This window comes from Myodes glareolus, chromosome 25, assembly GCF_982192425.1.
Source record: "Myodes glareolus chromosome 25, mMyoGla1.1, whole genome shotgun sequence".
Lineage (NCBI taxonomy): Eukaryota > Metazoa > Chordata > Mammalia > Rodentia > Cricetidae > Myodes > Myodes glareolus.
Window position 1 is genome coordinate 28160377 of NC_142050.1, and position 26375 is coordinate 28186751.

At 43.0% G+C, this 26375-nt stretch overlaps 1 protein-coding gene across 2 annotated transcripts in view; it reads right to left on the reverse strand.

The window, feature by feature from the left end:
- Ube2h (ubiquitin conjugating enzyme E2 H) overlaps positions 1-22902 on the reverse strand; it is an 87391-nt gene extending 64489 nt beyond the window's left edge. The window contains exon 1 of one of the 2 annotated variants that reach the window (XM_085683783.2): positions 22427-22902. In XM_085683783.2, coding sequence (XP_085539909.1) covers positions 22427-22479 — 53 coding nt within the window. In that variant the 5' untranslated portion in view covers positions 22480-22902. The remainder of the gene's footprint in view (positions 1-22426) is intronic. The other variant, XM_085683782.2, reaches the window with a different exon arrangement.
- Positions 22903-26375: the final 3473 nt, after the last annotated feature.

A 26375-nucleotide genomic window follows, 5' to 3' on the forward strand; every position in this document is an offset into this window, starting at 1 on the left:
ATTGAGATCTCTTCTCAAACTAATAAAATCTCAAAAAATATCTAATTTAATGCTTTGCTCTTAGCTAAAAGTCAATTAAAATATCCCAAAAACCAATGAAGATAATGGAAGAGACTGATATAGTCAGGCACAGAAGTACTGGAAAACATGCTTTACTCTGAGATATGGTCTCATGTAGCCCAGGCTAAAATTTACTATGTAATACTACATAACTGTGGTCAGCCTTGAACCTGATTCTCCTTGCCTACTCGTCCCAAATGCCAGGATGATAGGAATATACAACCACACCCAATTAAAAGCTACTATTCCTAAAATCAAGGGTTACAGAAAAAGAGAAATTTACAGCTAGAATTTATATATTATTTGAGGCCATTGTTCCATCTACTAATCATCCTAAATCTTGAGATGTCCCTGAAAAGCAAAACTGAGACAAGGAATCTCCTACTCCTAAAATATGAAGTAACAGACGCACTTGCTGCACAGGACAAAATGAAGAGGTTCTAGACTGACTGACTTTCCTCCAGACAAGGACTACTCACCTTGATTTACCACCTGTAATACCAGTCCTACAGTCGGCAAGTTTGACCTAAACTTGGGAAACAAAGCAAAGAAATGCTGTGGTAAGCAGGTGATGCATTAACACCAGCCAGCATTATACAAACAGCCTCTCACAGCACTTTACCTAATTCCAGGGGATCCATTTCTAGAAATGAAAGGGTAACAGCTCACCACTGGCTTAATCTTTTAGCTACTTAACCATACTGACACAAGCTTCCAAATATGTAACCACATCTTACTGCCATATTTTAAAACCAGAAATGAGTGAGTCAATGGTTTTCCACTTTGGATTTCTAAAGTTGACTAAGAATTTATTCCAAAAATAAATAAATTAAATAATTTAAAGATCTATCTTTAAAAATTCAAAATAAGCACAGAGCGAGTTCCAGGACAGCCAAGGCTACTACTACTCAGTGAGACCCAGTCTCAAAAAAAAAACAAAAAAAACAAAAAAAAAAAAAACAAAAAAAACAAAAAAAACTCAAAATAAGCTTTTAAATTTAAGTTACAACTTTTTTTCTCAATTCTGTTTTCCATAGACACCAATACCAGGTACATATGTCTGAAAATCACAAATGCTCATGTACCTAGACATGAATATATTCATATGCAAAATATCTACAAATAAAAACAGAATATTGAGATACTTAAGACAAAATTACAGAGACACATAATTATCTGACACATAAGGGCACAGATACCCAAGAGTAACAGGCAGTCCAAGATCAAGGAAAGACTTCTAGACAAGAGGCCTTCTTCCCAAACAACCCACCTCTCCTCTACCAATCCTCAGTAGTAACACCTGACACTGAAATTATATGCTCTGGATTAAAGTGTCAAGATACTAATTTAATTGTAAAGGACGTCAACTTTTATGGCGGCACATGCCTTCAGTTCCAGCACTTGGGAGTGCTGTGAGATTCTTGGGAGATCTATGAGTTCAAGGCTAGCTTGGTCTACACAGCGAGTTCCAAGACTGGCTATGTAGAGACCCTGTCACAAGAAAACAAAAACTAATTAAAAAATTAAAACTGTCATTAATACCTTAACAAGTACTAAACCTGCTACTCAGGAGAACAAGGAAGCAACTTCATGAGAAAGTGAGACATAGCCGAGTGGTGGCTGCTGTCTGTCACTCACCGTCCTTAAGTGGCAGAAGGACTCCCTGACCATCCATGGTGAGGTTTCAAACAACCTCACGGATACATACTTCTCCAACAGTCCTCCTTTGATGAGAAACACCAAAAGAGTAGGGTGTGAAACCCTACAGAGATCCCAGAGTTTTCCCAGCTCAGAAGAAAAGCTCAGCCTGTTCACCGAACAGGAGCCCACACTGCTCGGTCAGACACACTGCACTCTAGTACATACAGATCTAGAGGGACTTGCTTATAGCCTCACATCTTTTAATAAACCACTAAGCACCTTCCAGCCTTCCTCACTTGTCTGTCATCTAGCTTCTTTAGGGAAGCATCCTCTGGGCGTGGTGCCCCCATTGCAATCCCAGCACCGGGGGAACTGAAACAGGACTGCTGGAGGTCAAGACCCTTCTGGGCTACAAGGGAGTTCCACTAAATTACAAGATAAGGCTGTCTTAAAAGAAACAAAGAACTCCAAATTTTTTTCAAGACTTGATCCCCACTTTACTTATGTTTAAACTACAGTGAAAAACTTGATGATGGCACACACCTTTAAATCCAGTAATAGAAGACAGAGGTACACAGCCTGGTCTACACAGCAGCTAAATAGTAGTAAAACAAAATAATAGAATGGGAGCGTATATAACCTACAAAAATGTGCACAGTATTAATAACTCAATGAATTAACTTTGCTTTAAAGATTTATTATTTGTGCCAGGCAGTGGTGGTGGGTGTCTTTAATCCCAGAACTGGGGAGGTAGAGGCAAGTGGATCTCTGTGAGTTTGAGGCCATCCAGGACAGTAAGGCTACAATGAGAAACCCTGGCCATAAACAAGCCATAAATAAACAAACAAATAAATATAAATTATCTGTATGTGTGTGGTCTTGTGCTCATGTGTGCAGACACCTGCAGTGGTCAAAAAAGGATGTGAGATCCCCTTGGAGTCACAGGCAATTGTAAGCTATCAGATATGGGAGCTGAGAACTGAACTTGGATTCTCACCAAGAGCATCAAGTGTTCTTACCCACTGAGCCATCTCTCCAACATCATCCACCCTCTTATGTCACTATGTTGCCCCGACTGAATTAGAACTTATATACAGCCCATACTAGAACACTGGGGTTCAAAGTGACCCCACCTCCCCCATCCCAATCCTCCTGAGGAGCGGGGACTAAAGACAAAGATCACTGTGCCTGGTTTTATTCTTTTTGGCTTCATTTTTTCATTTTGAAGCAAAGTCCCGATATATAACCCAGGCTGACCCTTTTACTCCCTAACCTCTTCTTTCGGTCTTCCAAGCACTGTGAATTAGCGGCATCAGCTGGATCAAAATCATCTTTAAACGATTTAACTAAGATCTCAAGAAGGGGAAGAAAAGATGCAGATATTATTGTCTGAATGTAAAACGCCCCTCACGAGCTCACGTTTTAAAACTGTTTTAAACTGTTTTAAAACAGTGCTAGCTGGTAGCACTGTTCTGGGAAGCTGCGTTTAGATGAGGCCTAGCTAGAGGAAGTAGGTCAGTGGAGGGCAGGCCTTGAGGTTTATAGCTAGGCCCTGTGTGGAGGCCTCGCTCCACTTCCTGGTTCACTAGAAGCAAGAAGTAGTATTTCTACTCCTGCCAGGAGCTGTCCACCACCAGGCCTTACCTGCCATGAAGGCCACAATCCGCTCAAACCATATAACTCAGTTAACCTCATGGAAATGAGAAAAGTAAGTAATACATTTTGTGTATTAGCACACACCTATAATGCCAGCATACTCAAGGGAAGTGGAGGATCAAGAATTTATGGTAGACTGGGCTAAAGAGCAAAACCACACTGAAATAAATAAGCAAGCACACGTCTTTAATTCAAGCATTCATGAGTCAGACAGATCTCTGAACTTAATTAGGCCAGGAAGGCCTCAGTGGGGGAACCTGTCTCAAAAAAAAAAAAAAAGAAAAGAAAAGAAAAGAAAAAAGACAGAGAAGACACAAAACAATAAAGTGGGGAGAAAATGATGAGAAACAAAAAGCCAACAGCTTTGCATATAAAAAATAAGATATTCTAATCAGGTGGTGGCACATGCCTTTAATCCCAGCACCTGGGAGGCAGGGTGCTGTTCTTTGAGTTCAAGGCCAGCCTTGTCTATAGAGAGTGAATTAGAGGACAGTTAGGGTGACACAAAAAAATCCTGCCTCAAAAAGCAAAACAAACAAACAAAAAACAAGATGTCCACAATTTTACATGGTATGCTTATTTGTGTAGTTCAAGGAATGAAACTCAGATTTTCCTGCACATTAGGAAAGTACCCTACCACTCAGCTACATCCATAGCCCCCTGAAGTGTTTTAGGACAGTGTCTCACTCCACACACAGGCTGGTACTCACTACATAGCCCAGGCCAAACTTTCGACTCTCCTGCCTCAGTCTTTACAATGCTAGGATTATAGGTCCGAACTGCACGCCTGTCTCCCATGACTTACTTGTTAAAGCCTGCACTCTAACACTGAAGTCTAGTCTTCTGACGTGGACTGCAACAAAGGAACACTATCAACTGCCGAGTCAACCTACTGCCTGAGAAGACCGTCTAATGCAGCATAGCCTGTATCTCAGGGAACTAAGCTGCAATCCTATGCTGTTCTCCACACACAAAGATGCTACCATATTTCATCACATGTACAACACATCATTATGTTATGACACACCAAGAAAGAAAGAAGCGGCACCGAAGTGACTCACCACCAATTTTAAGACATCTCAATTTCAACGATGTTGAGATGTAGAAAAAAACTGTCTTAGAATTTAGAAAATATGATGTAAACCTGACATTGTTTACTAACATAAAATCGCTTGCCATCTTCACACACCAATTTTCCTTCTGGGCTCAATGTGTATTTTTACAACTTGCTGTATAATTAAATTCAGTATGATTCATACATTTTATAAAGAACCTACTAATCTGCCTGGCGCTGTGCTGTATACAATTAAAGTGCACCCTAGACATTATTGCAAAGTGACAACTTCTCTTTCAACATACATTTGTTAGAGTATTAGTTCTCAAACTCTGTGATTTCAGCATTCCTTACACAAAATATTTTACAGACTTATTTAATTTTATGTGCATTAGTGTTTTATCAGTATATATTTATGTGCCTGATGCCTAAAGCAGGGACCGATCTCCCTAAACTAGAGTTTACAGCTGGTTGTGAGCCACCACGTAGGTGCTAGGAACAGAACCCAGGTCCTCTGCAAGAGTAGTCGGTGCTCTTTAACTGCTGAGTCATCACTCAGCCCCACTCTTAATACTTGGAGGGCTGGAGAGATGATTCCATTGAAAAAGTGATTACCAAACAACCATGAATGGGGTTTTGAGCTACATCCTCAGAGACTGCCTTAAAAAAGCCCAGTACTGCAGTACACTTCTATAATCCTAGCTCCGGGGACGCAGGACTAGGTGCATCCCAGGACACTGATAATCAGTGAGATCCAGACTCAGCAGGGAACCTTGTCTTCAAAAATAAGGTAGCCAGTTGGAGAAATGACTTAACAAGGAAAAAGTCTGCCACCCAGCCTAGAACCTGAGTTAAACCTCTGGAAACCATGAGCGTTGGAAGGAGAACGCTGACTCCCAAAAGTTGTCCTCTACCTCCACATGTGCTATCGCACACATGTGTCCATATCCTCTCATACACACACACCGCATGACACCCAAACACACACTAAGGTGAATGGAGATGTACCTCAGCTGGTACTGCCCTTGCCTAGATCCCAACACTACATAAACAAGTCATGGTCCTGTGGTATGTCAATTCCACAGCACAGGGAAAGTGAAGGCAGGAAGATCAAAAATCCATCCTTAGCTACACAGTAAGTTAGTTTGAGGCAGCCTGCGATACAGGATTGTCATGTCTTTAAAAAAAAAAAAAAAAAAGATAAGGACCTCCAAGCATTCTTTATATGTGGGTTAAAGTTATCTATCAAGTTACCTTTTTACCTTTTGGAAATATTAATAGACTTTAGAGCAGTAAGTCTTATCCTGTTAACATATAGCACTTTTATAAAAGCTTTAATTTCCAAAACAAAACTTAGTCAGAATGTATGTTTAGTGTTGATGTGTATTATGTGCTTTGCCTGCACATTTGTCTGTGGCTGTGTGTGTGTGGTGCTCTTTGGGGCCAGAAGAGGTCACTGGATCCCCTAAAACTGGAGTTATGAAGGGTTATGAGCCACCATGTGGGTGCTGGGAATCAAACCTGAGTCCTCTGCAAGAGCAGCCAGTGCACTTAAACTCTTATAAACTGCTGAGCCATCTCTCAGACCCCCGAATGACATTTTTAAACAACTTCACCAATCTCTTTAGAGTCTGGCTCATAGAAGGTAGGTAGATTCTCAGCTGTCCTTACGCAATCAATCTGGCAAAGTATGTTTTGAATATAGTTGAAAAAAGATTAATATTTTCCAGACATTTTTGGACATAGTTCATTGACATTACACTAAAACAATACATGTAGGAAACCTCCCAAAAGGTAAATGTAACATGCGATCGGAATACTCCTAAGAAAATCTGCTGTTCTACCTTATTTGTGAGTCTTTTATCCAAGTCTGATTTTCTAGTATGAACTGGACATTGTAAAAATAATGGTTAACTGACTTATATACAGATCTTCCCAAAGCAGACGAACTTCCTCACACAGCAGCAAAACACTGTCAGGAATGTAAGTATTAGAAAACTAAACGTGCTTGGTAACTGACAGATGCTCTCAAATGCTCCGCTTTAAAGTTCTGATTTTATGATATTAGTTTGCCTAGAAATTAAGGCTTAGCTTCATTTCTGACAAAGTACTGACAAATACCTAAGTCTAAATAGTTTGTCACTTTCAAATAGAAATGGCATTCCCAAAAAGCAGCCAGTTCAGATGGCAACTCAAACACCCAGAGGCTAGAAGAGGGCAAATCCCCTGGGACCTGAGTTCCAGGTGGTTTTGAGCTGGGAACTGAACTTAGGGAGTCTGGGAAGAACAAGCTAGTGTTCTAATGGCTGAGCCACCTTTGATCCTATCCTGTGCAAGGGCAAGCTTTCAGGGAAGCACTCGCTCTTGTCAGCAACAGATGTTGTGTCTATTAAGCAAGTGTTCTGCACTAGGCTATCCTCAGACTATGGGTGGAGACAGGCTGCAGACCAATGGAAACACACAGAGACCCACCTGTCTTCACTTCCTGAGCAGTTGTGATTGCAAACCTGTACACCAGACCCAGCCAAACTGCCCTCTAAACCTGCAGCACATGTGAAAAGTGCACAATTGCTAACATGATCTGGGCACACAAGGCCCTGCCATTGGTTTTGCATCCTTGGTATAAATGTAGATAAAGCACAAAGGGCAATCAATGAATTACCATTACTACCAATTCTGGACTGTGGATAAAATGTCTTGGGGATCCCCAAAGCAACTTCAGGCAATGTGTGTAATAGAACCTCAGAAGGGCCAACTGATTAAACATTTACCAATATAATCCCAGTTCTTAGAACATGGAGACAGGAGGATAAGAAGCTAAAAGCTAGTTTTGGCGAGAGCAAAGTGTGTGTGCGTGCACACACACCAAAATAGAACTGAATTATTAATGACCTAAGGAGCACAACTGTGTTTTCCTTTAACTGAGCATGCACGGACATACAGAACCAGGAAAGGAACTGTACTTATGGGCAAGAACATATCTCTGTGGTACAGAATATCATCAGTTAGCAAGCACAAGGCTGTAGGTTAACTGCGAATACCAAAACAAGTACCTAGCAATAAATCTTAAAACAGAAACAGAAATTCTAAAGTATTAGAATTCAGGGACAGTTCATACACAAATGCATTCATTACACGTAGATAGTCACGAATGCTGTGCATAAAGCAGCAATGGGGCTAAGCAGAGTAGTTCATGCCCTTAATCCCAGCAGTCAGGGGACAAGGCAGGTGGATCATGAGTTCAAAGTCAGCCTGATCTACATAGTGAGTTCCAGGACAGCCAGAACTACACAGAGAAACCCTGCCTTAAAAAATCAAAAATAAAATAAAATAAAATAAAATAAAGGCAGCCTGACCTGCATAGTAAGTTTCACACCAGCCAGGGCTACACAATGTGGAATCCTGTCTCAAAAGAGAAACCCCAGTAGTAACTCTGGAGCTAAGAAGGGTGACCTTAGCTCTTTTAAGAAACTAAAGAAGTCTGGGTTTTTAAGGCACAAAAAGTATACCTTAACATCTAAAAACCAATGATGTTACGAGAATAAAGAGAGGGGGTAGAGAGATGGTCAGTGGTTAAGAACACTTGGTCTTGCACAGGTTTAATTCCCAGCATATTACATGGTAGTTCACAACCATCTGTTATCTCCTGCCCCACAAGATCTAACACCCTCTTCTGGTCTGTGAGGGCACTGCAAGCACAGACACACGCTGGCAAAACACTTAGACACTTTAAAAAACAAAACACTCAAAAAAAAAAAAAGGCAAAATATATTACTAAGTAAAATACTGTAATACACAATAAGGATAAGGAAATTAAGGACCAATAAAAGACAGCATGGGTCAACAGTGGAGCATTTAGTCACTTGCTCCAGAAACATAACTTATACAGGTATGCTGACACACCTACAATACCAGCATTCAGGAAGACACAACGCAGATTTTTGAGGTCAAGGGCAGGCTTCATGGTACATAGTCATCTCAGCACTTGAGAGGCAGAAGCAGGAGAATCTTAGCCTTGACATTCAAGGCTAATCTCAGCTATAAAGAGTTTCAGCCAGGTAGTAGTGGCACACGTCTTTAATCACAGCACAGAGGCAGAGGCAGGCGGAGCTCTGTGAGTTGAAAGACAGCATGGTCTGCAAGAACTAGTTCCAGGACAGTCTCCAAAGCTACAGAGAAACCCTGTCTTGAGGGGGAAAAAAAAAAGAGTTCCAGGTCAGCTACATGAGACCCTGTCTCAAAAAAACTACATCAACAACAAAGCAAACATGAAAAAATTAATAACATGTATGTTTGGATGGGAGTACCGACCCTCTTCCAGAGGACCTGGGTTCAATCCCAACATCCACATGGCAGCTCACAACTATCTCTAACTCCAATTCCAGGGTATCTGACACCCATAAGAAATAGGAAAGAAAAAAATAGGAAAAGAGAGAGAGGAAGGAAGGAAGGAAGGAAGGAAGGAAGGAAGGAAGACAGAAAGAAGTATATGTTATATAAAATAGTACTTTCATATTTAATACTTCTGTCAGTCATGGTGACTTGAGCTATAATCCAGCACTCATGAAGTTCTGGCAGACAGATCAAGATGTTGAAGTCATTTTGTTCTATAGAAAGAAACAAGGAGGACCTGGCAGTGGTATCACACGTCTTTAATCCCAGCACTCAGGACGCAGATACAGGTGGATCTCTGTGAGTTCGGGCTAGCCTGGTCTATAGGAGCTAGTTCCAGAACAGCCAAAGCTACACAGAGAAACCATGTCTCAAAAAAGCAAGATAACAATGAGGACCCTAAGAGAGACATACATGGATCTAATTCACATGGGAAGTAGAAAAAGACAAGATCTCCTGAGTAAATTGGGAGCATGGGGACCATGGGAGAGGGTTGAAAGGGAGGGGAGAAGAGAAAAATGTAGAACTCAATAAAATCAATAATTAAAAAAAAATCTAACCCCCCCAAAAAAGGAAACAAGGAGTTTACATAGTAAAGTTCCAAGACAACCTAGGCTAAAGGAAAAAATAAAATAGTACTAGTTCTGTTTACCGCAAGTGGATCATAGTTTACAGCACTCAAATCTAAGGTGCGGAAAGGAAGCAGAGGTGCAAAAAAACAAGTTGAATGCCAGCCCAGTGTCAACAAGCCAGCGAGAGGACCTAAAATGTCACACAGCTGACACTCAGCACCTATGTGACAGCCAGGTGTGTGTATTTTTAAATACAAAGATCTAAAAATACACCAACAGAGTTACTGAGCCAGTGAGCTGCTGGTTACACTTCTGACCCACAGATTGCACAAAAACACAGGTGTCCTAAAGAGTTCTGAGCATCTGTCCTACACTCAAAACTAGTGAGGTGCTGCTACAACATTCCATTTCTACCCTTCTTCAAGAATGACGAATGAATGATAAACTCAGCATTTCAGACAAGAAACCAAGTGGATATGAGCACATTATATCTTACTTTTCCAACTTGGGAGGCGGAGGCAGGTGGATCTCTATGAATTTGAGGTTATCCTGGTCTACTGAATATCCTGGCCAACGAGTTCTAGAATATCCACAGCTGTTACAGAGAAACCCTGTCTCAAAAACAAAACAAAACAAAACACACTAACAGAAACAAAAGGCATAGAGGTTTATTACACTTGTAATCTTAGTTCTGGGACAACTGAGGTAGAAGACTGCAGTTTCAGGGTCAGCCTGGGCTATATAGGAAAATCTCTCTCTCTCTCTCTCTCTCTCTCTCTCTCTCTCTCTGAATTTTCGAGAAAGGTTTTCTCTGTAGCTTTGGAGCCTGCCTGGCTCAGGAAAATCTTTCTAAGCAAAAGCGGTGGAACAGACCACCCATCAGGAGACTTAGGAAAAAGATTTCTTTATGTTCAAAGTGAACCTGTTCTACAGTTTCAGGCCAGTCAGAGCTACCTAGGTCGACTGTCTCAGTACAACAACAAATTTCCAGCTTATTTCTTACTATGAAAGCATATATCAAAGCATTAGTACTTCCTTAAACTGCTACTTAAGGTCAAAGTAGCATTGCCTAGGGGATATAATTATTAATGTCTACTCGAAAATCCTTATTTGCAGAAAGGACCAGCATGCTTTATAATGCCCTTGTATGTAGTTCAGGTTTCCCAAAGTACAAAATCATGCTTAACTATGTCAGTATAATTAGCTGCTGAAACTGACTTACCAGATGTAAACAGAACTTCATCAGAGCTGACAAAACACTTGAATAACACTGAAAAAATAAAATAGCCATAACTGGCAGAATAAAACCATTGTATAGCCAATTCACTCAGCCGCAAAATAGGCTCCTATTTTAAAGCATACAAGTCATACACTACTAATTTGTTTCTATAAAAATAAAACGACTAACTCTACTTCCCATTAAGCAAGCAGAACGACATTCATGCCTTTAAATTAACATAAACCAGTTCAAAGGCTTCAGCATAATACACCAGGTCACTAAAATAGTGGAGAGTAAGGGCTGGGATGCAGCCTGTGGAAGAACACTTGCTAATCATCACCAAGGCTCTGGGCTGAATCCCCAGCACAGGGAAGAGAAAGAATGAGCACAAGTAGATAGTTCTCTTTATTTGTAATGCGAAGAATTGTACTGAGGGCCCTGTGGACACTTGTTTGGCATCATACTGGGTATTCGAGATCTCAAGACCTCCTTCATTGAAGAACTAAAAGAAAACTGGTCTTCAGCTTCTGAGTATAGAATACATGGATCAAACTATAAAAATTAACTTTTAAAAGTTTCTTCACCAAAGACAAAAACCCCTTAAGGCAGTAATTCTCAACCCAAAAGTCCCGATCCCTTTGGGGATTGAATGACCCTTTTACAAGGGTCGTATATCAGATATCTTGCACATCAGGTATCTACACTATGATTTATAACAGCAACAAAATTACACTTGTGAAGTAGCAATGAAAATATTTTTTTCTTTTTTGGTTTTTCGAGACAAAGTTTCTTGCAATGAAAATAATTTTATGGTTGGGGGTCACCAAATGAGGACTGTATTAAAGGGCAGAAGCATTAGGTTGAGAACCACTGCTCTAAAGAATAACAAATAATACCGCTGGGCTTGAACCCCTAAATTCCAGCACTTTGAAATGCTGAAGAGGAAGAAGACTGTGAAGTCAAGGCCAGGCCAGCAGAGAGCAAGTTCCAGGTCAGTCTGGACTAACATGAGACTCTGATTCAAAATGATAGTAAGAGTCAGAATCAGCAGCAGCAGCCTGATAGAACAGCTCACATTTGTAATCCACACACTCACATGTCTGAGGCAATAGGATCACTAAAAGCTAGAAACCAGTCTGAACCACACAGTTCCAGGCCAGGATGGGCTACACTGTTTCAACTCTCAATACTGGATCTCAACAATCACACAAAATTAAGGTGTCAAGTTGCAATCCACTGACTTTAATGTAGTTAAGGAAATCAAAGGTTTCCCTGCAGTTTCTCTTCTTTAAAGATAGATACTAAAGTTGTAAACTACTATGTTGTTGGGGTTTTCTGTCCTGCCCGGTTCCGGCAGTCATTAAGTCCCAAAGATATCACACAGAGGTCTACATTAACTATAAACTGATTGGCCCATTAGCTCAGGCTTCTTATTAACTCTTATATTAGCCCATTATTCTTATCTGTGTTAGCCACATGGCTCAGTACCTTTTTCAGTGAAGCAGTCACATCTTGCTTCTTCTGTGTCTGGGCCCACAACTCCATCCTCTTCCCAGAATTGTCCTGTTCTCTTTGGCCCGCCTCTACTTCCTGTCTGGTTGTCCCGCCTATACTTCCTGCCTGGATACTGGCCAATCAGTGTTTATTTAAAATATAATTGACAGAATACAGATCATGGTCCCATACCACTACTATATACTGGTAGTAAAAGTTCGAGTCTGACATGTCATTTCTAACTGCATAAAGTGAAATGAACCAAGCTACTTCTCAACTCAAAGAAAATTATCTGAGTGGGTTAGCAAGATGGCTCAGGAGCTAATGTGTTTGCTGCGAAGTGACCTGAGTTTGATCCATAGGGCCAACATAGAAGAAGGAAAGCAGCCGGGCAGTGGTGGCACACACCTTTAATCCCAGCACTTGGGAGGCAGAGGCAGGCAGATCTCTGTGATTTCGAGGCCAGCCTGGTCTATAAGAGCTAGCTCCAGGACAGGCTCCAAAGCTACAAAGAAACCCTGTCTCGAAACCCCCACCCCAAAAAAAAATGAGGAGGAAGAAGAGGAGGAAGAGGAGGAGGAAGAGGAAGAAGAGGAGGAAAGCACCTACTCCCCCAGATTGTCTTCTGACTTCCACATACTTACCATGGTACATATGTACCCACATTCATACACAAATACATGCAGAAACCAGTCAACTTAAAAACAAAGGGAGGTGGGTTTAGACATGGCTGAATAGTTAAAAGTACTTACTTCCAGAGGACCAGGGTTTAAATCCCAATACCCAATAATGGTTCATCTGTAACTCCAGATTCGGGGATCAAATGCCATATTCTAACCTCTGTAGGTTCTGCAAGCCATGTGGTACAGAGACACATAAGCTGACAAACCCCATAGAAAAAGAGAGAGATCGCCAGGAGTGGTGGAACAAGCATTTAATCCCAGCGCTCAGGTGACAGAATTAGACAACATCCTTACAGGGGCAACCAACCATTTATAACATCAGTTTTAGAGGATCCAAAACCTTCTTTTACTTCCACAGGCCCCAGGCCCACATTCAGTACACAGACATACATGTAGGCAGAACATTCAAACATATAAAATAAAAATAAATATAAGGAGTACATATGCTATGATTCACATAGTATCTTTACACTTCCACGTTCTGATCAAACAGGAACAGTATTTTTAAAACATTCCTGGATAAATATATACTAAGTATATTACCAATTTAAAGCTAAAACTCGTCATAAAATGACATTTTCCTATGTTCATCCACTTTAGTATAAATCTAATATAAATTTAATTTATAACAGAGATATAGACTGAACAAAATCTGCATTATGGGATGATTTCTGAGGGAATTCCCTACTTTGGATTAGTGATCTGATTATCAATTCACAGCAGTGAGAACCTAAGGTCATGCAAACAATGACCATTGATTAATGAAAAAAAATCCAAATCTAGTTTTTTTCCTTTGCAAAGTTTATTTTCCAAGCACTGTTATCAAGGAGACTTACTAATTTGTTTGTAGTTCTGGGCTCAAAGATTGGGGACAAGGGGATACCATGCTGGAAAGATGGCTCATAGACAGAGCTGGGTTAGGTTCCCAGAACCCACAGAGAGGCGCAAACCTATCTGTAACTCCAGTTCCAGGAGATGCAACACCCTCTTTTGACCTCTGTGGGCATCAGGCATGTAATTAATACCTGTTACATACACACAAGATATTTTGTAAAAGATTGGCCAAAAGATCCTAAACATTCAGCAATATAAGACCATAACATAATATATCTTAAACCGGGCAGTGGTGGTACACAATTTTAATCCCAGCACTTAGGAGGTAGAAGCAGGCGGACCTCTGTGAGTTCGAGGCCAGCCTGATCTACAAGAGCTAGTTCCAGGACAGATTCCAAAGCCACAGAGAAACACCTTGTCTCAAAAAACAAAACAAAAAGATTATATATCTTAACCATATTGCACTTGCTGATCTCTATGTAGCTCTGGCTTGTCCTCGAACTCTCAGAGACCATCCTGCTTCTGCCTCCCCAGTGCTGGATTAAAGGTGTGCACCACCACCACCGCCTGGTGTGCCAACCTTGTAAGTCTTATCAGCAAGTGTAAAAGTTATCACCATAAAAAAAAAAACCTCACTCACTTTCCTTTTTTCAATCTTCATGTGAACAAGAGTATGGTGTGCATGTGTGTTTAAGTATGCATGTGAGTGTGCATGTATGTGAGTGTGGGTGGACATGCAAGAGGACAACCTAAGCTACTGGCCTTTGCCTTCTACTTTGAGTCAGGGGCTGTTATACACCAAGCTACCTGACCTACATTTTCCAAGGGTTCTCCAGGTGTCATTTCCCACAGGTGTCATTTCCCACTTGTCATGGGGCACAGGGATTACAGATTCTTTACTTTTAATTCGTTCTATGAATCAGAACTTTTTGATTCTCATATGTTTTACCCCAAGCCATCTGCTTATCCTTGAAGCACCAATTTCAAATGGGGGAGAGAAGATCTGTAACATCAGCTTTGACAGTAGGGCTAGGAATCAGTGCTTTGGGAGGGTGTTATTTAATGTGAGTTCTTTAAAACACCCAAATGAAAAAAAAATTTGCATCAGTTTTACCCGTGTATAAAAGTAGTGAAAACTATATTCAAATTATCTTCTAAAAAGTAAAACAGAACCTTGCAACCTTTCAATCCCAGAACTAGGAAAGTTGAAGCAGGGTGTCTGGGAGAAGTCAAGGTCAGCTAGGGATACATACTGAGCTCCTGTCTCAAGCAGAAAGTTAATCACATACCTACCTCATGGTGCAAGTATTTCTTAGTCCAAAGAAAGCACATATCCATACAAAAGCTCACAGCCACCTAACTTACAACTTGAACGAACCCAAGCATCACAATGTAAATTCTACCAGGCTTATAGTATAGGCCTGTAATCCTATTTTGATAAACTGGGGAGGAAAGATCTTAAATTCAAGGCCTGCATAGGCTACAGATTCAAGATCAGAGTGGATAACCATTCTCATCCCCACCCCCAAGACAGGGTTTCTCTTTAGCTTTGAATCCTGTCCTGGAACTAGCTCTGCAGACCTTGAACTCACAGAGATCCTGTCTGCCTATGTAAGTACTATCACTGCCCAGTCCAGACTGGATAACTTAGTAAGACTGGCTCAAAATTTAAAATGAAAAAAGGCTGTCAAGATGGCTCAGCAGATAGTGGCTAATCCACTCACACTCTGCCCAGGTAGGCGGATCTGTGATTTTGAAGCTAGCTTGGTCTACAGAGTGAGTTCCAGGACATCCAGAGCTACACAGCAAAACTCTGGGTGGGCAGGTGGCTGGCTCAGCAGGTGAAGGCACTTGCCACCAAGACTGACACTTGAGTTAATTCCCAGTACCCACATGTTGGAAAAACCCAAAAAAAAAAAAAAAAACAACTGATTGCCACAAATGGTCTGACAACCCCCCATACACAGATAGAGGCAATAAACAAACAAACAAACAGGAGTTATCTAAAAACAACATAAAGGTCTGGGGAGAAGTACAGTATGACAGACCTTGCCTAACTGACACAGGGCCCTGAGTCCAATGCCTAGTTCTGTACACGCATGATAGCAAATACACAAACTTCTAAGCTACAGTACATCCCCACAATTAAATACTGCTCAACAACCTAAGAACACACAATGAACTTCAAAATTATGACCAGTGAAGTACTACGTGTAAGAGGGACACACACTCTATATGATTCCATTCGTATATAATTCTAGAAAACAATAATCATCTAAGGACAGAAATCGGACCAAAGGCTGAGAGAAGGGAAGAAATACAAATTAACATAATAAACTTTGGACACTTGGGCAGTAGAAGAGGATCAGGAGATCAAAACTAACCTGGACTATGTGAGACCCTGTCACAAAAAAAGTTTGGGGGAAGATGAATCTGTTTCTTCTTGATTGTGGTGACAGGTGTCATGGATAACATGTTAAGACAGCACAAAACTTACCATATCTATCGCTTTTAAATAGGTAATTTCCTAGCACTCAGAGACAGAGGTAGCAGGATCAAGTAAGAGACCATTCTATGCTACACAGCCAAGACCATGTATCAAAAAACCAAAGGCTATGCCGGGCAGTAATGGTGCACACCTTTAATCCCAGCATTCCAGCCTGGTCTACATGGTCTACAGAGCGATTTCCAGAACAGCCAGGGCTGCCACACAGGGGAACCCTGCCTCAAAAAAAAAAAAAAGAAAAGAAAGAAAGAAAGAAAAGAAACAGAAACAGAAACCACAAAAGATTAGTGGATATAAGAACAAAATACTCATGGACACCCTATATGCATGTATATGCACACACTCCCTTCTATACTGTAAAAGCCAAGGCCAAGGGTGAAGCTGGCAAAGGAAAACTAAAGAGCATATGATAAGGATGGGGGGGGCACACAACCACAAGTGACACAGTACAATACAGAAGCTATGCATTCTGTCTACTCTTTCCCCTTTTGGGATGCTTTTGGTTTCTAGATCACAAGCAAGAGCTTGTATGTGTGTTGGTCAACAATCTATCACTCTGCAGCCTCAGATATTACTTTCCTCTGCCCCTGCCCCCCTGGCCCCAGAGAGGGTTGAGATTTGGATAAGATCTTACTATCATTTTATATAGCCCAGACTGGCCTCGAACTTCTGAGAATCACCTGCCTTTATGTCTGGAATCCTGGGATTATAGATGTTTCAATACACCAGCTATTTCCAGTATTTTTAACAGGAGAAAGCAGTTACAAAAATATTAAGTAAAAACAAAGCAGGTAAGTATAATATGGCCAATAAATCCTGGGGAGAATAACACGCTGCAGGGAAGCACCAACAGGCTAGCATTTAAGGACGATTTCTACGCCAGTCACTGGAGCATCAGCATCTCTCATTCCTGGACCCTTCGCTGGACCTCCTGAAGCAGGAAGTACAAGGGCAGGATCCAGAACCAGTTTTAACAAACCCTCCAAGTAATTAACATCACACTCAAGTTTGAGAACTATTATTTAAAGGATAAGACTATGAGTGGCTGTTTTCTTTTCTTTTTTGTAACCTGTATTTTCCCCAATTACTTTATTATAACACTTTCAAAACCCAACTAAGTCTTTCATTGAAGTATTTTATTAAAACACAGTCTCTCTGAGTCTCCAGGGAAAAAACTACTACACTGTGAGCATTGTAAGATCTGAATTGCATGTCTAAGAACCATGTTTCTCGGAACCATCAATCTGTTAACACAGAACAAGATACCAACTGCATGGATGTACAAACACCATCCAAGGTACTGGGTAAGATGCACTACCCCAACCAACAAACCTAGGTCGTCTTAATGTTTGCACACAGAGAAAGGTCTCTTACAGGTCACACCTACACAAGATTTTCCCCTTCTAAAAGTTGAACTTTGCTGGACAGTGGTGGCACACACCTTTAATCCCAGCACTCAGGAGGATCTCTGTGAGTTCGAGGAGCAATTTCCAGAATAGGCTCCAAAGCTACAGAGAAAAACCAAAAAAGAGAAAAAAAACCAGTTTACCTTTTAGGCCTGTTCCACTACACCTTCACTGCAAAAACCACACAAATTTCTGCTTTACCAAAGTGTTATAATGATCTATTTGCCACCAAAATCTACACAAGGAAGACAAATTTAAAAAACTGGGAATTGCCAAATCTTTAACTTTTAGCTTTAAGACCATGAAACTGTTCTTTCATCTTACCAACTCACTGAGAGGCCACAGGAAATAAGAGGTCAACCACAGGTTGCCAATGGGCACTGGGGCTAGTTAAAAGATTGTCCAGACTTTAAACACAAATTAAACAGTAACAATGCCTAACTTGGGGATAGAATAACTGCTGATTAACAGCAAAACATCAAAGTTAAAGTCAACGATAAATGCCTTCATGTTTTATGCTTGCTTTTGTTTTAATGCCTACTTTAAAAAAAAAAAGGAATTGAGATATATATATATATATATATATATATATATATATATATTAGAGAGAAAAATACTTTTCAACTTCTTAAAAAAGAACACCAGGTTTGGTTATTTGAGACAAAGTTTTTATGAAGGCCTAACTGTCCTTGACCTCAAAGACACCCACCTGCTTTTGCCTCCCAATTATTGAGATTAGGGATTAAAGGTGTGAGACACCACCATGCCCGCCCCCCCCCAAAAAAAAGGAAGGAAAAAAAATCAATTTTGAAAATACAAAATATTCTAAAAAGCAAGATGATAGTGCTGACCTGACATGTTGTCCTTCCTGGTTTAACACCTGGCTTAAAGGAACAATTTAATAACTAATCCCATAAACACTATGTCCACCACACTCATCTTTTAACTAACTTCTTCACATAAACACAGTGCCTGACACAAATAGGGGGAACAAATATTTAAGGGTTCACACTTGCTACAGAAAATTTCTGGGTAATCTCTCAGGGCTGTAAACCCACCAGGCTTTCAGCTTTGGAGGTCCATTTCCCCCACACCTTTATTTAAAACAGCATATCCTGTTTTGATACCAAAATCCTTCTGGAAAAGACAGTCTCTGAAAACCCAGTATTCTTTAATTTCCAAATATTACAGCAACAGTAGGGTGAGCCAAATACCCATTATGATCAGATCCTGTTTTCTGGTTTAATTTTCTGGACATTTCTTGAATCTTAAGAGTACAGGGCTTTTTTCCTCCTTGAAAATACTCTTGGTCTTGTGAGCAGCTCACAAGGCCTCCCCAGCCCCCACCTCTTTTGTATGTAAACACACTCTTGTCACACACTCCCATCAGCTGTTTGGTAGCTCCACCCCTCCTCCTTTTCCGGGTAGTAACAGAGCAGCCAATGAGCTGCAAGGAGCTGTGCCTACGGCCTTTTGCCTGCATATGCTTTTCCAAAACAAGCAGCTCTAGCCTTCAGCAGGGGCACCGGTTCACAGATAAAAGGCTCGCCAGGGCTGTGCAACAGGGCGAGACAGTCACCCCCACCAACAAGGAAACCCGTGTAACCTGAGCTGTTTGTTCCTCCACCAGGGAGAACTTCTACCAATATTCCTTTAGGGCAAATCACACTAAGGTCACCAGAGTCCCAGGTCTCAGACAATCTAAATAATCAGTGGCTGCCGAGGGAAACCTCAAAGGTTGATGATCCTGTGCTGCTCTCAGGCTGGTCATCTACCTGACTCTGGCCAGCAAATGGCCGCACTATTCGAGACCATTCCATCAGACCGAGACTGAGGGCAAGTGCTTTGATTCCACAGCGCCCAAAAGTCATGTAAATCAGTTTCTCGGCTCCTGTGGAGGTTTGCACAACCCTCAGTTGAGGCTCAGAAGAGAAACAATGAATGAGTCAGAGTTTCAGAGCATAATCGCCCAGCAGATTAAGTGCACTGGTGCAAAACACTCACTCCCTACATAACTTGGGAGTCAGCTCTCTTACCAACCAGTCACAAAAGAAAAATCAGACTCCGGAGAGACGGTATCTAGTTAGGTGGTGGAAAGCAGCGACCAATTAGTCACACGTCCTCTTCCCTCCCTACCCCCACACCGCTACTTTCCTACTATATAGGTTCCCTGCCAGGCAGTAAATCCTTGTGGTATAATTACGCCCAGAGACAGCCAAAAATGGGCTGAAACAGGAGACTTCGATGAAACCGGCTATTAGCCTCCACACCAAAGAAATCATCCAGGGACAAGGGACAAGAAGTGCTATACATTCCTTTAGACTTCCTTCCACTTCCTTACCACCATCTTCGAGTTTAACCCCCGCATTGACAAGCAATTGTACTCATCTCAGCAGGAGGCTGGGGAATTGGCTCTTCAATTTTTCACTAAGCATACCTTATCCCAAAACTGTAAACTCCACTTGGGCCTACTGATGAGAATTCAACTGAGAAAGGAGGCCATAAAATCCTCCACGACACACACCAATACACAAAAGGAAATTCGACAATTTTTAACTTCCAAACTACATGAAACCAGAAAATAAACTCGAGGCAGAGATAACCTCTAGCTTTCAAATCAAAACTGCTACCCTCTTATCGCGGAGAAGGACAATTTTAAAGAGCCCTGCTTTCTTTTGTCAGCAAAGGGAAGGTGGGGAAAGCACAGAAGCCAAGGCATCTTTGCCTTTCTTCATCTTCTACTAAAAATAAGCTATGAAATAAGCCACTTAGGGAGAGGGGAAAAGAGACACCCTGCTGTTCTTTGTCTGTTTCCCTCTCCCTCACCACCCCCCACACCCGCCACCCCCCCCACACACACACACCCGGACTCCTAAATGCGGTAATCATTCTAGATGCCACAACTACTACGTGAACAAAAGGCACTGTATGGCAAAGGCATCAGGTCAAGCTAGGCCTCGATCTTCCTCAGTCTTTAGGAAATCTATGTATGAACATAATTCGAGGAACTGACATCGATCAAAAACAGCTGGAATTCCCCCATCCCAATTATATATTAGGGTGAAATTCACATTAGGTGTGACAGTCAACTCTCAATTCAAGTCAAAAATAACTTCTGAGTCTGCCACCATGTCATTTCCTAGTTTCTAAACAAAAATAAAGCTTCAAACTGCTTTGTGTAAAATGTACACACAGCCATAGTTACAAGTTTTCCTGTGGTCTTATGAAAAGTCAACATTCCTGGTATCATTCACAGATTTAAAAAAGCAATAGGCCACAAACAGCTCATAAAGAGTTCATTTTACTTGTGCCTAGGTGTATCTGGCATATTACCCTTTATTACTGGCTGCTCTGATCCCTACTACCCTTTCCCCCAACCCTCAAACTTCAGAGTTTACCCAGTATTCAGTATTCCTAATGTCTAGCCCCTGGTAAAGGAGAAAAACACGGTCTTATTACTGAAAAGACGGATTGCACAAAAAAAAAAAAAAAGATTTAAAAAAAAAAAACTCTTGCCTAGGCAACTTCCTCTCCCATCCCCCAAATTAAAATCCTATGCAAAAACTACTTTTTTAAAAACTTCAGCAAATTCCATAACTTAGTTTTTAACAACCGCCACTGATCGCTAGAAAAGGTAAAGCAATCAAAAACAGTAACAAATAAAAGAAGGAATTCACCTGAAGAATCTAGCCAAACAACTTGAGTTATATAAACAAAATCCTGCAACAGGGGGAAACGGTGGGGGATGGGGGCAAGGTAGAAAGAGAAACAGGAGACAGGACTCTCTTTAACAGCCTTTCACCTTCCCCCAAGGGATTAGCTATTTAGAACACCAGCTTCTCGCCCCCCCCCATTGGCCCTCAAAATATAAAAAACATTTCTTAAAATTCTCGATTTGTCTCAGGAACCTTCGCGATTTTCTCTAGCTAGTCATGAAATAATCAGTCTGGATTCCAACCAAAACCACTGCCTGGAAGACTTATCAGTTCTCCCACTGCAACCTCGGGTGCACATATAAAGTTGGGGGAAGGGGATAGAAAATAAAAAATGTCACTCGGCCCAGAACAGGGCAAGCAGTCCCCAAGAACCGTACTCTCACAGAGGGAGTTTCGCTCAAGAGGCTAGGACAGGGGCTATTTTGTTCAGGAGCTCCCCTTTCTCTCTCCTTCCTCCCAGCTGTCAGATCCACAATATGGAGGAGGGTGGCCTGCCTGCTAAGAGGGCCTGGGGGTCCTCATTGCACGCACTACGAGTGGGATAGGCTTTGTCAGTCGAGAGAAAAACAGGGACGTTCTCCAGACCAGAAGGCTTAACAAGAGTGTCTGATTTAAAACACACGGAGCTCTTTATTACAAGAGGGGCCTGAGCAGACTACTCTCTTCCTAATATAGAAAGGAATTAGGGATAAAGAAGGTCGATTGAGTTACCCCAGTTTAAACAGCACTGTGAGTGGAAGGAACCCGGACACCTCAGAAAAAAAAAAAAAAAAGAAAAGAAAAGAATAAGAAGAAAGGTTTCCCTCTCAAGAAATTTCTATCATGAGTCCATAAATCCAAAGCAAGCAAACAGGAAGCAAAGACCCTGAAGATGAGCTCCCGGTGACGAAGGAGATGGCTAGTTAGCCACCCCACCCCCCAAGAAAGGGCCGTCTTAGGAATCCAAACGTCGTGGAGGAAAAGTCACGGGCTCCGGGGGGTGCAGGGAGAGCGAGCAGCAACGCACATCTCGGGGGGCTGCAGATAAAGGGGACCTGAAAAAGCCCTCGGCTCCGGGGAGGTGCTAAGGGGCCGCCGTAGGCACCGGGGGAAGGAGGGGAGGCGCGGCCAGTGGCCTGGAGTGCCCCGAAGCCCTTGCCTGGGCACCCCCACCCACCCCACACGCAGTCCGAATTCCCCTTCATGAAGGATACAGCTTGACTACGTCCGTGTCCATCCGCCTCTTGCCGGGACTGGGGGATGACATGTTGTCGCCGCCGCCGCTGCCTCCCCGTCGCCTGCGCCGCCGCCGCCTCTCTCCCCTCCTTGGCCCGTCTGTCACGGGCCCCGGGCCCAGCTCGCAGAGTCCCGCGGCCGCGCCGGCTCCTCGGCCGAGGTGGCAACACCCGCGCGGTCCCGTGGGGTCCGCTCAGCCGCCGCCGCCGCCCCCCGCACTGGGGAACACCGGGCACTGCCCCGCCGAGTGGGGGCGGGGACCCAGGCGCCCGCTCGGGCTGCCCTCCGGCTGAGGCTCCGCCGCGGCCCGGGCAGGCGCTGCTCCGCGCCGTGCGCCGCTCCCCCCGCCTGCGCTCGCTCGTCCGCCTGCCCGCCCGCTCACGCTCTCGCCAGCTCCAAGCTGCTTCCTCCACAAGCCGACGACTCCAGCACGGTCGGCCTTTCTACCCGAGCCTCGCTCTAGGCGCCGTGATGTCACCTCTGTGACGTCATCGGAGGGGAGGGGCTCCAGGGAAGGGGCGGGGCGTCGTCGCGGGGTAGATTTCTCCACGGAGTTCTGGGAGATGTAGTTCCTCTTTCTCCTGCCCGCCTGCATCCCTCTGTCCCCTCCCCCAACCTCCCCTCACACTTCATCGCTCAACTGCCAGTGTCGTTACCATCAACATAAACGATGGTAGTAAATAATGGCAGTATGATTGCATTCATGTGCTTTATGAGCCACCCTCACACACAATGTTACAAAGGGCTGTTTGGCTATGGAGGAGGCCAAAGTGGCAATTACTTAGACTGGCGTCCAAATCTGGAAATTCCCATACCGGCATGTTCTCTGCACTCTACTTCCTTTTCAGATGGAAAGAATTCGTTTGCAGGGATTGTAGACTACAGCAAGGCTTCCTCAGAGCTTGCAAACCAGGCTTCATTAATCCTCCACACAAGGCCAGTAATTCCTGGAGTGCAGTAGAAGCAGCAAGGTGGCAAGAACAGAAATAATTGGATACCAACATCCTTGTTCTACAGAATTTGAGGTAGGTTTTAAACTCACAATGTGTGTTACTGATAGACACATCCTAAATATGCCCTAATTCAGAACAAAGATGGTTCGGCGCTCCAAGCTCCCATATCAACCATGTGTATTTGCTTATTCATTTAATAAACATTAAGTGCCACTGTGTTCTTATGGCTCTGAGTTCATGAGGATATAGTGGGAATGAAGAAAAAATTTACACAGTCCTCCCAGAATGAACTGAGTGTCAGCATCACTTGGGAACTAGTTAGAAACACCACTAAAGCAGGGCCTGTCTTGAAAAACGAACAAACAAAAGCCCCTAGAAGGGCCTTAGGCCTACTCAGCGTTTGCAGTTGAACAAAGTTCTCAGGTGGTTCCCTAACAGTGAAATTTGAGAGATACTGCTCTACAGGGCTCCAAAGCTTTAGCTACACACAGTCTCACACACACACACACACACACACACACACACACACACTCACCCACTCCTGGGACCAGAGCAATGGGCTAAAGATGAGCATTATTTGCTCCTATCATTCTAGCCCTCAATGCGCCAGCTACTTTTTTAAATTGCAACAACCATATTTAAATATCCAATGCAACAGCACAAAACAGCCTTAGCTATTGTGCAGCCGTCACTACTGTTCATTTCCAGAAACTTCTCATCAATCCCAATAGAAACTCTGTACCCGTCTAGTAATAACTCCTCACCCCCATTCCTAGCAGTCCCTGTAACCTCCATTCTCTGTTCTGGGGGAGAAAAAGCATGATTCATTGCCTTCTCCTACAACAAATGTGTCAGCAGACATGCGTGGAAGGATTTCTAGCCCCCTTTATCTGACCACTTTTTTGAAGGAAAGGAAAAGCAAACCAAGGGTTGTCTTTCTCACTGTCCACACCGGACTCCCTAGGCTGTTACTGCTGCCACCTGCTCTCCTAGAGTGACTCCCCCACCCTTCTTGGCCTGGTTAACTCCCACCCCTGTGCAAAGACAGTGGTTTCCACGTGTGGCCCAATGCTTCAGAATCACCTAGAGAACTTTGTAAGCTCACAAGTGTACAGGAACTGCCCCTGGGAACTGATTCAGAAGGTCCAGGGTGAGTCTTCAATGTCCTTGTCTTTAACAGGCGACCTCAGATGGTTTTGGTGCTGGCCAAAGCCAAAGAGCCTCTGCCTTCAGTATTCCAATAGGCGTCTCAATTTCAGAACACCCATCTGACCACCCCTTGCCTCTTAGTACATTTATAAAGTCCTATGCCAAGAAGGCAGAAACTATGTACCCTCTGCTCCCCCCCACATCAAGTGGCACTTAGGGGACCCATTGTCTCTAAAACCACAGCATATATACACAACAAACAGGAAATGGGGAGGGGGTCAAGGAAGAGAGGCCTGGAGTGGGGGCCTACAAATTCTACCTGGTGCTTTCCTCTTCACCGATAGAACTGCTGTGAGCAAAGAACCTGTCAAAAGAATCAGAGCAGTGCTTCATAATGGAAACGTGCAGGCCACACTGCTGGTGGCAAGGCTGCCCTCTCCCCGTGTTAGTCCTTCAAGTGGTCTCAGCAGAGGGAATGTCCTAAAGGAGACTCCTGATGTTGCTAGGAAATATTTTGTTTTCTTTTGTTTGTTTGTTTTCGAGACAGGGTTTCTCTGTGTTGCTTTGGAGCCAGTCCTGGAACTAGCTCTTGTAGACCAGGCTGGCCTTGAACTCAGGGATCTGCCTGCCTCTGCCTCCCTTGTGCTGGGATTAAAGGAGTGTGCCACCCCGGCCAGCTGTTTTCTTTCTTAAAGACTTATTTATTTCTGTTTGACGTGTCTGAGTGTTTGCGCACGTGAATAAAAGTGGACCCTGAGCCGGGCGTTGGTGGCACTTGCCTTTAATCCCAGCACTAGGGAGGCAGAGGCAGGCGGAATTCTAGGCCAGCCTGGTCTACAAGAGCTAGTTCCAGGACAGTCTCCAAAGCTACAGAGAAACCCTGTCTCCAAAGAAAGAAAGAAAGAAAAAAAGAAAGAAGGAAGGAAGAAAGGAAGGAAGGAAGGAAAGTGCACCCTGTGCCTGGTGCCCTTGGAAACCAGGAAAGAAAATCAGGTGCCCTGGAACTGGTGAGTTGCTGAGAAACAAATTTAGATCCTGCTCAAGAGCTGTACCTTTTCTTAACTGTGGAGCCATCTCCCCAGCCCTAGGAAGGACTTTAACTCTCGGTTACTTAGGACAAATCCACCCCTCCCTGTTTTTAATTATGCCTCAGGAAGTTGCTTGCATCTTCCCTGAATCTCAAATTTTCTCATCTATAAAATATGGACTCTGATGTTCTTACCCTGCTTGAGTCGGTTGATGGAGTCAGTGGAAAAGATTGATGTGAAAGCCCTAGATCCGAGGGCCTGGAAACTGTGAGCGGCTTTCATGGAGGACATGAGAAATCCTGATGACCAGGTTTGCTATGTACTGGTGCTGGTCTTATCTATAGCCCCTCTGCACCCCATTTTCCCCACGACTTACATACCTATCATTTATAGGAGGAAGTTAGTTCTTCGCTTTGAGGACATTGATTTTGTTTACTTGCTCTTAAGAATGCTACCATATCCATTTTCCCCCTCTGTGTCAAAAGAATGCACACATTTCTCTCTGGGTATTTTACCAGTTGTTCTTTTGCGAGTGCACCTCCGCTAGTCTGACCTTCCTTCCTACTTCCAGAGCTTTAGGCAACTCCTGAGCCTGCCCTTGACTGTGTAAGTTCAAAAACTCTCCCGTGGTTTAGCTAAAGAAAACTGAAGTTACCACTGAATCTGTTAGATTTGCTTTCGCCTTTTCCCCCTGTTTCAGCTGCTCAGAATGTCAATAATTTACTCTAAGACAACGCCAGGGCCTGGGAGTGGCTGTTTATACTTGTGTACGAAGACGGTGCTCTGGAATGAGCGAT